This window comes from Eurosta solidaginis, chromosome 3, assembly GCF_040869045.1.
Source record: "Eurosta solidaginis isolate ZX-2024a chromosome 3, ASM4086904v1, whole genome shotgun sequence".
Taxonomy (NCBI): Eukaryota; Metazoa; Arthropoda; class Insecta; order Diptera; family Tephritidae; genus Eurosta; species Eurosta solidaginis.
Genome location: NC_090321.1, coordinates 75,631,257 through 75,644,364, shown reverse-complemented (window position 1 = coordinate 75,644,364; position 13,108 = coordinate 75,631,257). Strand labels below are relative to the sequence as shown.

Here is a 13,108-nt window from a genome sequence, read left to right as displayed (position 1 = left end):
GCTTTCCTAGGTTTCATAGTTCGCACGGCAGTTTTAAGCTCTTCTTCTTGGAATGGTTCCACGTTGCGATCTTCATGGGTAACGTACCCGCCCTCCCTAGGCAGTTGGGTGGGAAACAGGCCATCCACAATGTTCCTTATTTGGTTCTCGTCCATCAGCTGGTTTGGCGGACGGAACTTCTTCATTACTATCTTATATCCCTGCCCCCATGGGTCTCGATCCACTTCCTCGCAAAGCGCTTTCCAGCACTTAAGCTTGCTTTGCTTAATGGCAGCACTAAGAGCTTTCTTCGCTCCTTTGTACGCTTCCGACTTTTCTAGAGCCTCAGGCCTGCCGCGCGCGTGAGTTGCTAGCCTTCGCATCCTGTGGCATATTTTCCGCAGCTCCGCGATTTCGCTATTCCACCAGTATACCTGCTTTTTACCCCTCCACACTCCCCTCCGTGGCATAGAGAGGTTGCAAGCGTGGCGAAGACAGCTCATTGTCTTTTCAACCGTCTCTTCCGTCGGACTGGAGTTGTTGATTATCCGTCGGGCATCCCCCAGTACTGATGCGGAGAACGTGGCAGAGTCGACCTTGGATGCGTCCCATGCTTTTGTTCTGCGTGGCCCGTTCGGAATCTGCCTCTGACCGGGATCGTTTAGGTGGAAAGTGATGTAGTTGTGATCGCTGCCAGTCAGATCCTCTATGACTCTCCATCCAGCAGCGGTCAGCAGCAGGCTTTCTGACACTAGTGTTACATCGGGGATCGAGTATCCAAAGCCTGGCCGTCGGTATGTAGGGGTCGTACCAGTGTTAAGCACGTTCAAACCGAGCCTGGCTGCCATCTCAAGGACTAACCTTCCACGGGTGTTAGTCTGCGGCATGTCCCATTCCACGGCTCTTGCGTTAAAGTCTCCCGCCACAACCAGGTTACTAGTTAAGTCCCTCAGGTCGTCTTCAATAAGTTCAAGCTTCTCCCTGAACGTTTGAATGGGATCATTCGGGGACAAGTAGCAGCTTACTATTGTGGTATTATTCGTAGTTAGGCGGACGTAGCCTTGTCCGGCAACACGGTTCACAATATTGGCGTTTGCATCTGTCATCCAGATTGCGGCGGTGCCGGTGTTGTCTATATGCCAATCATTTCGGGCTCTATAGAGTTCGCTGATGATAACGCTGTTAGCTTTATGGTCTAAGACCAACTGTTGTAGTAGCTCATCAGCAAGTCTGCTCCGGTTTAGGTTGCCTTGGATAAAACTAATCACTATTGAATTGAGACTTTGGCCTTTGCAACAGCGAATGCCGCTCTGAAAATGCTGCATACTCCAGATCCAGGGACATGATCGAGCTTCTGTGTATTACACAGGTAACATTTTGGAGCTGCGGTACAGGCCGAAGCTTTGTGGCCGCTTTGCCCACACTTCCAGCAGGCAAACGAAACAATAACTGCGTCTACATATATGTACCATGTACGTATACAAGCAGCGGAGAGTCAATGCACTAACACATGCATATATCGGAGATACTCCTATAAGTATGCAATGAGAAAAACTATAAAATTGTGCAATTGTAGTTACAGCTGAGAAGTTTGAGAGCTACTGGACTAGTAGATTCTGGAAGCGCCTAGAAGATGTATAAAATTGTGCAATTTTAGTTATAGCTGAGAAGTTTGAGAGCTCATGGACAATGCTAGTAGATTCTAGAAGATGCGAACGAGGAAACCAAAGAGTATAAAAGGCGACAGATGTAGAGGCGATGTAATTCAGTTTGATTTGAGTTGTCAATCAGTTTCGATTAAGACGATATCTAGCGAGCAATAGCAGTATTATTTTGAATAGTAGAGTTTCATTTGAACTATCAATCAGTTTGGTTGTTACGCAAGTTATTCGTTGCAAAGTATAATTGTAATTGTGAAGTACTTTAATAAAGGCCATTTTTCCATTATTCAAAATTGGAGTTATTTATTCAACAATTTATCGATACGAACGTTGACAGAAGATTGCAAATAAGAGGATTTGCAAGTAAATTCGTTACAATATATTTTGGTAGACTTTTCGACGTAATAAATATAAATAATAGTGTGCAACTTTTTCTAGAAATTATTTTATACAAAATTTATAAGTTTTGCATATCAAATAAAAGCTTTTATTATTACCTAGTTGTTGACGTAAACATTGTTTGAATCCGATTAGTAGTTCAAAAGATATTTAAATTTAAAAAATACAAAAATTGTGATTTTTTAAGAAATTTTGCTTTACGTAGACTTTTGTGGGTACTGTATGTAATTTACTAATTAATACCCATTTAAATTAACTTATTTATAATAAATAATTTCATAGCAAACATAGTATTAAAAACTAATAACGTTTAACAAAATATAAAATTAGTAGCGAATTCAGTTTTCAATAAATATAGTTATACACTCATGCCCATATTAACACGTACAAAATTGTAAATGATTTTATATGATAGTACAGCCGAAAGAAACTTAGCTATAAAACGATATCGAAAAAATGTTTTTTTGAAAGTGGCATAAGCCCATTTGGTATACAAAAAACCGGAAATTCACTCAAAAAAATTTAAGGATAAATATATGTTAAATTTTGAACCTATTAATATGACCAAGAGTGTATGTAAATAACTTAAAATAAATAGTACAAACAACTAAATTACTCGATGAGAAAAGCATTTCCTGAAAAGATAATGAAATAAAATTTTCTAGAATTATTATTATATAAAATTTTTGTTATTTTGGAAATCAGTGTTCTTACATTTGGTAGAATATTTTGCCATTTTTTCCTTTAGCTCAAGCTCTAGCAACTCATTCTTTAGCTGAAGATTTATGAGTTCCTGCTTATGCTTCTCTTCAGCGTTCAGCTTTTCTAGCTCATGTTTCGCAGCGGCTCGCGTGTTTTCATCCCTATAAAACTCTTGTTGTAGTAGCACAAGGTTCATCTTCTCTTCCTCCATATTTCGCTTGCGCCTCTAACTTTTTACGACACAAAGTTCGTCACTCTTTTTCTGCCTCAAATTGGCAGGGTTGCATGAAGCCCAGTCGTGACCAGTCTGGCTACTCTCATCCAATGTAATATCCTAAAAAATACATAGAATGATTGTTAGTGAAATCTTTAACCTGAATGTGTTAGAGTTCTATGGGACCGACAATATAATAGTATAGAAAATATAGATGGAGATAGCATGAGAATATGTAAAACAAAATATGTAGTTTTTTTTATCTTATCTCAAACTCATGGAGCTTAGAATATCCAACGCATGCCGGCATATGGAGAGTCTCCGCTCCACCTCTTCACATGCCATGAAAAGCAAACTTTTTTCCCGTGCATTAATGCACACCAAATAGCTGCGAGAATATCACGAAATACACCAAAGGAATATGCACCGCACACTTCTTTGTTTTGCTCATGGACCACATGGGGCTACTGTGAAAATGCATATAAGCAACAAATTATAATATTAGAATTTTCAATCAATACAATAAATACGACTTACATTTTCCTTTTCTTCCACAATGGATACGTCCACATTGTCCGTGTCTTCGTCTAAAACTTCACCATCTTAAAAAAAAAAAGCAGTGGAGAATGCGCATATAGTACATGCAAACTATATTGAAATTCTAAGTACTTACCCATGTCATCGTCATGAGGGTTGTTCATCCCGGAGCCCGAAGTATCGAGCATGGACGCGATCCTCAGCGATACATTTTCAACTTTAATTGTAGAAGTACCACCTCCTGTACGGTAGGTCTCCCTCTTTTCCTCTGCCAGGTCAGAAGCGCTTTCCATTCCCTGTGGACACCAGTTTTTGCTCTAAATTGCGCAGCCAATGCTTCCCAGCCCTGCTCCTTCTGCCGCCAAGTCACTGCATCTGACTTCTTATTTTCGATTATGTGCCTGTAGTCTTCCACGAGATCTACAAGCACAACCTCTTCCTCTTTGGTAAAATTTTTACCTCTTTTTTTAGTTTTTTGCGAAGAACTCATATTTTTTATTTATTTTTGTGGCACAGGCTTTAACTTTTATTTTTTTTTTAAAGCTGTTTTTGACATTTCCTTTTCCTTCCGTTCGCAGCGGTACCACCTTTTCAAAAATATTAAATAACTATTCAACAAGAGGTTGAGAAAATGAACTAGAATATATCTTGCCAACAAATTTACCTGCCCGTTGACTAATCTTCCCTTTAACAGGAAGTCGAGAAAACGGCCCTTAGTTATCATTCACAATGCAGATATGTTCTGAGCCTACCTTGTAGTTGCACTATACAATCACCACATTTATTGCACGTGTAACTCTCACCATACAAGTAAACACCAAAGTCAGCTGTGACCAAAACATAACCTAAACTTTCCTTTTCCATTATTGCACGTTGTAAAGTGATTGTTTCTGGAAGGGCACAGCTTTTTCGAGTTGTTAATTGTTAAAATCTTATATTCTTTTAGTTGTTAACATAAGTATAACAAGTAAAAATGCCAAAAGTACGAAGTAAATCCGGGGCGCCGCGCAAGCAGGGCTTCAACCGGTCGAACCATTCGATGAACCCGGAGCGGTCTAAAACTGGCCTAAAAGGTGTAGGTAATCCCAGAACACAGGCAACAATCAAGAGGTTGCAAATGTATCGTAACTTCAAAGCAAAACGGGATCGCAGAGGTAAAATCATTACTCCAGCACCCTTCCAGGTAATGCCATGTTGGCCTTCTTGAGTTTTAGTTTTTTTTTTAAGTAACATCTTTATTGTTGTTAAGGGTCGTCTGCCCTCTGGTACAATAGCAAGAGTGGAACCATCGCCGAAATGGTTTAGCAATACACGAGTGATATCACAAAATGCATTACAAAAGTTTCAAGATGAAATTGGTAAAGCAGTTAAAGATCCATATCAGGTGATAATGAAGCCATCACAATTGCCAATAACACTACTTAATGAAACCAGCAAATACAAACGTGTGCATCTGTTGGACACAGAAAGTTTTGATAGTACATTTGGTCCGAAAAAGCAACGCAAGCGTGTCAACCTGAAAGTACGAGATATAGAACATTTGAGTCGAACAGTAGAAATACAAGAAGAGAATTATGATCAAACTAAAGATGTAGATTTAGTGCGTGAGGAGACAGGTGAAAAAGCTGCACAACGTGATTGGATATTTGCTGCTGGACAAAGTAGACGCATTTGGAATGAATTACATAAAGTAATTGATTCATCGGATGTTTTACTGCAAGTACTCGATGCGCGTGATCCCATTGGAACTCGTTCAAAATATTTAGAACAATTTCTGAGCAAGGAAAAACCTCATAAGCACTTGTTCTTCATATTGAATAAAGTGGATTTAGTACCTGTATGGGTTACCCAACGTTGGGTAGCCATACTGAGTGCAGAGTATCCCACAATTGCATTTCATGCATCAATGCAACACCCTTTTGGAAAAGGTTAGTGGTGTTTTTCTGTCATTGGTTTTGATATTTATTTTTTTCATTTAAGGTGCACTTATAAATCTTTTTCGGCAATTGGGAAAATTGCATATTGATAAAAAACAGATCAGTGTTGGCTTCATTGGCTATCCGAATGTCGGCAAATCTTCCGTAATTAATGCATTACGTTCTAAAAAAGTCTGTAACGTTGCACCAATTGCTGGTGAAACAAAAGTATGGCAATATATAACTTTAATGAAACGTATATTCCTAATCGATTGTCCTGGCGTCGTCTATCCATCAGCTGAAACCGACACCGAAAAAGTGTTGAAAGGGGTTGTACGTGTTGAATTAGTTACAAATCCAGAAGATTATGTGGAAACTGTTTTACAACGTGTGCGCAAAGAATACATTCAGAAAACTTATAAAGTTGATAACTGGACATCTTCAATAGACTTTCTGGAACAATTAGCAAAAAAATCTGGAAAATTGCTTAAGGGTGGTGAACCTGATATAACTGTTATGTCTCGTATGGTATTGAACGATTGGCAACGAGGTAAGCTTCCATTTTACGTTGCTCCCGAAGGTTATGAGACACCAAAATTACAAGCAGACCTCCATTCTACAAATAATGTGTGTAATCAAGAAGGTGATGATGCAAAGTCGGATGCAGCCACATATGTTAGTGATTCGGTTAAAAAGGCTAAGGAATTTAAACAACTTCAAGACTTCCGTAAAATCAAAGTCGGCATTGAATTTGAAGCAGACGATGTACGAGAGCTGGACAAATTAGATTTGGAATTATTAGAAAAGCAAAAAGCAGAACGTCTGGAATGTAAAAAGCAACGACAACTGAATTCAGACAACGATGGAGATGAGTCCAGTGATGGTGCTAGTGAATTTTATTCTGAAGACGAATATGATAATGCATTGGAACGCGTTGTTCATAAAAAAGCCGCAGTGAAACGTAAAGCTACTATAGCGATAACAACGTCTGGTAAGTTTAAAGTGGAACCCGATCTAAGCGAATACAGCGAAGATGAAAGTAGTGGTAAACCAAAAGCAGCGAAAAAGCGGTTAACAGCGAAGCAGAAACGATCAATTGAACGTAGCCAAAAACGCAAAAAGGTGGGCAGCAATTTCTACGAAGTAACGAATGTGAAAAATCGTAACCGTAATAAAATAAAAGAAACCTGATTTGTAAAAAATATAACTTTATATATGTAGAGGTAAGATTTGAAATAAAAGCTTACGCTCGCATTAAATTAATTGTACAAAGTAATTTTTGGTAGATGAGGTATACCGAATGCAGGTGTAATAATACAACAAATACATGATTTCAATTAAATAATGCATGTATTCGATATTAACTGAAAATCTACCTCGAATGTACCTCGAATGTTTCATGTGGTCATACTAAATCGTTCCCGACATGGCCGGGTAAGTTCCTTATGGTGGTCTACGGACAGAGATATTTTTTTCTTTTCTTCCCTCGGATTATTGTCGAGATTAATACGCGTCTTTTAAGACCTCTCTCGATATTTTTGGACGCGTATTGGCAGTCGACCTCTGTTCTAGACTTTCACCTCGTGGGTAATAGCACTGGACCACGAATTTCAACTTTTTCTCTTTACCAGAAACGCCGTTATGAAATTCGTATGTAAAACCCCTGATTTCGAAAATTGAGTTCATTTTTGATTCTATGGTACAGTTTTTGAGATATTTGCAATTTACCGTTATTCGAAAAAACCAAAAAGGTGGCTCCCTTTAATTACGTATATCTCACGAACGGGTAAAGCAATTGCAAAAAAGTTTACAGAATCGGAAAGACGATAAAATTTTCTATGAATACATCATACATTGTTTTTTGCTCAACCAGACAGTTTTCGAGATATTAGCTTATCATTTCAGATTTTTGTTTTTTTATGAAAAAATATCAAAGAAATTACTTTTTGCGAGGGAAACATTCCAAAACCACAACTTTTTATCCAGATATTTTTCCTTTGCGTAAAGCTCTGTTTAATTAGAAAAAAGATAAGCTATCATCGAATAAAATCGATGCAAAACTACGTAAGTTATAAACGATCAAATAAAAATACCCAGGTTGCGCAACTTCAATGTATGTATACATACATATATTAAAGGTATAAAGTGCAAATGGGATATTATCCGGATAAACGAATAACACCATAACAATGATAATACTTTTTCTTTAAATAAATCAAATAGTACTTTTAATACTCGAATTGTTTTATATTAGGTAGAGAGGTTGCATCGAAAGGAAGAGTGGTTGGGTTCGAAACCTGCTGTAGGCATGTAGTTATAAACATGTATTTCCGTCACTTATGGGTAAGTATGCAGGTAGATTTTCAAAATTATAAGACACAAAAAAATTTTTAAAGCCTACATCTAAAGCAGGTAGTATTTTCTTTTCCCGGCTTCGTATAAAAAGGAACCTTTCTGTCTAGGTAAGATTTGATTTTTTCAATTTTATTCTTGATAGATATGTATAAATATGAGTTAATGCGCCTTGAAACTTCATAACATCTGCAAGGTTCGCCGAAGATAGTTCAGTTCATAAGTCAAATTTCAAAACCGTGATTTATTAAAAAAAATAAAATGAGTAAAAGGAAGCGAGAATTTGTTTGTAATAACGATCCAGATATGTTCTGTTTCATGTGTGGCCAATATACTATCATAAGGCGACGACGAGTATTCTCAGATCATATGAAATCTTTATACTCCGAGGATTTTGGCATTGAGCCTAAAAATGCTGAAAAACCATGGACACCGAACACTTTGTGTACATCGTGTCGAGTAAAATTGATTCAGTCGGAATCAGGACAACAAATAAAATTTGATACAGCAATGATATGGAGAGAACCTACTTGCCATTCAATAGAGTGTTATATTTGTCAAACAAAAGTAGTTGGCATTGGAAGATCAAGAAGAGTAACCTATGCCAGCTTACCTACAGTGACATTACCAGTACTACATTCAACGGCAGTTGCGAATCCAGTTCCATTGTCAACAGTAATATCTGAGTGCGTGGAATCAAGTTGTACTGAATTTCGCATGGGAAACGAGAGAAACGTTCTGTCACAAGCACAACTTAATGATTGGATAAGAGATTTGGAACTATCCAAGGAAAAGGCCGAGATCCACGCTTCTCGTATGCAACAATTTAAATTTGTGTCATCCGATGTTAAGGTGATATATTGTAGAACTCGTCACGAACAATTTTCCAAACACTATGATTCAAAAGACTGGCGATTGTTCATAGACAGCAATAAACTGAGTTTGAAGGCTGTATTATTGCATATTTGTAACAAAAAGCCTTCTATCCCGATCGTACATGCAGTAAATACAAAGGAAACCTACGAGGAAACGCAAAAACTACTCAAATTTATCAAATATGAAGAGCATGATTGGAAAATATGTTCGGATCTCAGTCGTTGCAATGCTATGCGGTCTACAAAGTGGCTACACCAAGCACTGCTGCTTCCTTTGCAAGTGGGATAGCCGAGCTCGTAGGGACCACTACGTCAGAAAGGATTGGCCGGAAAGAGTCGAGTTTACCGTTGGTGTGGATAACATCAAATACACCCCTCTTGTCAAGAAAGAGAAAATCACACTTCCACCCTTACACATCAAGCTCGGTCTCATTAAAAACTTGGTTAAGGCTTTGGACAAAGAAGGCGAAGCATTCGACTATATGAAAACAATTTTTCCAGATATTTCTCAAGCCAAGATAAAGGAAGGTATTTTTGTTGGAGCACAAATAAAAAAGTTGATCAACAGTAATCAATTCAAAAGACTGCTCTCATCAGTTGAGGCAGCAGCGTGAGAATCCTTTGAAAAGGTCGTTGCTTCTTTTCTCGGTAGACACAAAAGCCCTAACTACGAGCAGATAGTGAACGACTTAATCAATAATTATGCGAAAATGGCTTAAAGGCCAAATTAAATTAATTGAGAATCGATATCAAGTATTCTGGGACGTCGCAATTATGGGTGATTACTGCTGGTTTCTCATAAGAGAAACCGATCCTAAACTGAATAAGCGTCAAAGTAGAACACATAATTATTTCGACTACATAGTAAAATCAAATTAAGATAAAGATTGTTAGAATATAGTATAAACATAAATAAATTTAAAAAAAAAGTTAAAAATATGGGAAATTTCATTCACAAATTAAACTTTTAACTAAATAGAAACAGAGCAAAGCCAGATATTTCACTCTTCTTTATACCATACATACGTTTTGAGCTATACTTTGAAATTGCCCAACCTAAGTATTTTTATTTGATCGCTTATAACTTACGTAGTTTTGCATCGATTTTCTTCGATGGTAGCTTATCTTTTTTTTAATTAGACAGAGCTTTACGTAAAAAACATCTGGAAAAAAAGTTGTGGTTTTGGAATGCTGCCCTCGCAAAGAGTAATTTTTTTCATATTTTTTCATAAAAAAAACAAAAATCTGAAATTATAAGCTAATATCTCGAAAACTATCTGGTTGAGCAAAAACAATGTATTTAGCATTTATAGCAAATTTTATTGTCTTTCCGATTCTGTCTTTTGCAATTGCTTTACCCGTTCGTGAGATATACGTAATTAAAAGGGGCCACCTTTTTGGTTTTTTCGAATAACGGTAAATTGCAAATATCTCAAAAACGGTACCATAGAATCAAAAATGAACTCGATTTTCGAAATCAGGGGGTGGTTTTACATACGAATTTCATAACGGCGTCTCTGGTAAATTTTGGCCGTCGACCAGTGTAGTCTAGAACAGGGGTTGACTGCCAATACGTGTCCAATAATTTCGAGAGGTGTCAGAGTACGCGTATTGACCTCGACAATAATAATCCGAAGGCGGAAAATACAAATTTTAGCTCGTTTATAAATTTTAACGAAAACCCGAAAAATGGACCGGGTCCTTCCGAAACCGGGGGTGGAATCCATAGTATTTTTGTACAGAAATCCTTTCTGTATTCACAATGATTAATATAATTTGAGCTAAGTTTTAAAGCTGGCTTTAATGTCATACATGAAAGATGAGTCAGGGATTTCACCATCTGAAACACATTTTCGATAAAGTTGCTGTTGTTGTTGTTGTGGCAATGCTTCGCCCCACCTAACAGCCGCGGCCGATCACAAATTGTCATCAATCGATGGAAGGTATTGAATATAAGCCAACAACATGCTACATGTTGCACCAAAAAAATTTATCATTTGAAACAACAGCTGATATCTTCCAAGCAAAGGGCTAGTAAAAAGAATGGCATAAGGTTGCTATAACGAGCTCAGTTTTCCCACAATAAATATATACTTATACATGTATGTATAGATATATATAATTTAATGTTTGAATCGATTGTGAACTGGTTACAATATATTTATGTATTTATTCCTAGAAAATCTAATTATCAATCATCATCCTGACAAATCTTCTTCTTTTGCCTTTTACGCCCCACCAAGTCATATTTATTATGATTATCATTTTCGGGTTCATCTTCGCTACCGCTACTCATTTCCGAATCACTAGACTCGGCGTAGGGCCCAATGCCAGGCAGTATAGCCATGCATTTTAACTGTCCTTTGTCGAATTGGTTTGTTTTAATATTGGGTAATAAATTTATTTGCTTATCTTCAACTACAATATCGCCATCATATTTTTTGTTATCGGTGGAATTTGAGGAGGTTGTGGGCTCACCATTAACCTTGCGTTTAATTCCAACTCCAAGCAGAGACTTTTGCGTGGGCCGTGCTGTTACAATTTTCGACACTCTACTTGTTTTTATTTCAGATTGGAGCTTCTATAAAATATCATAGACAAATGAAAAGTGATAAACGTATTACATCAACCAAATATACCTACTTTATCAGCAGATTCTTCTTGTAATGTGGCCACGCGGTCGCGGAATTCTTGCAATTCTTTTCGTTCCTCTTGCAATTGCTTTTTTTCTGCATCAATTTTATTTTGATCGATCAACTCAAGGAATTGCACTTCTTCATCATCCAAGCCACGTATTAAATTCTCTAGCCAAGATTATAAAATAATAAAAAAACATAAGCTCTGCTATAATTATTGTATAGTATAATTGCGGTCTAACTTAATTTGTGAGCTTCTTCGTATTCCATGTCCTTTTTCATTTTCTGTTCCTTAAGACGGTCAAAAAGTGATCGCCCATCGTATGGCTCTTCTGGTCGTTCTATAAATTATAGAATTTTTTACTTTTTTGCTACTTAAAGTTTTATATCCAAGTTCCTACCCAGTGGTTGATCTGGGGTGCGCACTTTCTCCCATTCCTCTTGACGTCGCTGCCGTTCTTCTTCCGCTTCCTTTTCTGTAACAAAGCCAGAACTCATATTTTTAGGAATTGTAACAATTTGTTAATTCGTCGATCTATATATTTTGCAAAGTACATGCAGTAGAACTAGAATAATATCGATTTAACTATCGATATAAGAATGTTGGTGACACGGGTTGCGTGTTGGTAACAGCTGCGGGTTGATTTGGTAGACTGTATGCGGATGTGGAGATACCTTTCCAATGCAAATCATAAAATGCCGTGTTTCGATTAACTTCGCCTTAATTATAACAATACACTTGATTGTAATACAACTGATAAATATATTCACAATTAAATAATTGTGGCGGTATGTAGTGCACAGCGAAAAAGCAAATAGATAAGTAGTAAATTCAAAGGCGAAATGAAGGCGAATGGCAAAATATAAGAACACGAGAATAAGACAAATGTCAAACATGATTGCCGATGCTTGTGCATTAACCCTTTCAGTGCTATTATGAAAACTTTAAGATTATGTTAATTTGAACTCAACATACCGCCGTCCTTGAACTATCTATGATAGTTTCAACAATGTTAAAAAATTTAGGCAGCGATTTAGTTTAGCACCCCCGAGTTCGGGGTTTAACTTGGTATCAAATGAAAGAGTACTCCCGATCACAAATATATATATCTTAAAGTGCGCAAACTTATAATTTAAAAGTTATTTGTTGTTAAAATTTGCAAATTTCTATACAACTTTTATATGTGTATACGTATATATATTTTATGACATTACAAATCTGTGCTGCCACATCTAAAAACCGGAACAAGTGCAGAATCGAAAAATAACTTATAAAAATACCTTTCATCTGATGTATATATATCTTTAACTTTTCTAGTCTTTATTTACCAAAAATTTGAAAACGTTCTTTTTTGCATTCGTGAACGAGCTGGTATTACCTTATAACTCTTATGTTTATTGTTATGCTAGCCGGTCCAACACCGGGTGCGCCATGCACAGTAATTCTGCGTAGAACACCTTTCTGCATAGGCGGCCTTCGGCCGCGCTTATAAAAAATAACCCTGGGCTACGCCGTGCCAAGTCCGGGTGTGTGGTATAACCGTGGCTACCGCGGTGATGTCCCTCTGCGTAGTACACCCTTCTGCGCAGAACATCCTTCACGCAGAAGGACATCACCGTGGCGGTAGCCATGGTTATACCACACATCCGGACTTGGCATGGCGTAGCACAGGGCTATTCTTTATAAGCGCGGCCGAAGGCCGCCTACGCGGAAAGGTGTTTCAACTTCTCAAAATGAGTAGTAAAATATAAATATATAAATAAAAGGCCGCCTACGCGGAAAGGTGTTTCAACTTCTCAAAATGAGTAGTAAAAATATATATTTTCCTTTTTCTTT

At 37.3% G+C, this 13,108-nt stretch overlaps 2 protein-coding genes and 1 long non-coding RNA gene across 3 annotated transcripts; 1 reads left to right on the top strand and 2 right to left on the bottom strand.

The window, feature by feature from the left end:
- Positions 1 to 3,315: 3,315 nt before the first annotated feature.
- LOC137246468 (uncharacterized) lies at positions 3,316 to 3,763 on the bottom strand. The gene is made up of 3 exons (XR_010951509.1): positions 3,629 to 3,763; positions 3,493 to 3,542; positions 3,316 to 3,422 (listed from the first exon to the last, which is right to left on the bottom strand). It is a non-coding gene; the product is annotated as an uncharacterized lncRNA (long non-coding RNA).
- Positions 3,764 to 4,326: 563 nt separating this feature from the next.
- Ns2 (nucleostemin 2) lies at positions 4,327 to 6,667 on the top strand. The gene is made up of 3 exons (XM_067777564.1): positions 4,327 to 4,675; positions 4,742 to 5,420; positions 5,473 to 6,667. The coding sequence occupies exons 1-3, from the start codon at positions 4,466 to 4,468 to the stop codon at positions 6,597 to 6,599; spliced, it is 2,016 nt and encodes a 671-aa protein (XP_067633665.1). The 5' UTR covers positions 4,327 to 4,465; the 3' UTR covers positions 6,600 to 6,667.
- A 4,071-nt stretch (positions 6,668 to 10,738) lies between these two features.
- LOC137246466 (PSME3-interacting protein) lies at positions 10,739 to 12,137 on the bottom strand. The gene is made up of 4 exons (XM_067777562.1): positions 11,673 to 12,137; positions 11,514 to 11,612; positions 11,279 to 11,439; positions 10,739 to 11,216 (listed from the first exon to the last, which is right to left on the bottom strand). Exons 1-4 carry the CDS (start codon positions 11,767 to 11,769, stop codon positions 10,827 to 10,829), a joined length of 747 nt encoding a protein of 248 aa, XP_067633663.1. The 5' UTR covers positions 11,770 to 12,137; the 3' UTR covers positions 10,739 to 10,826.
- Between the last annotated feature and the right edge of the window lie 971 nt (positions 12,138 to 13,108).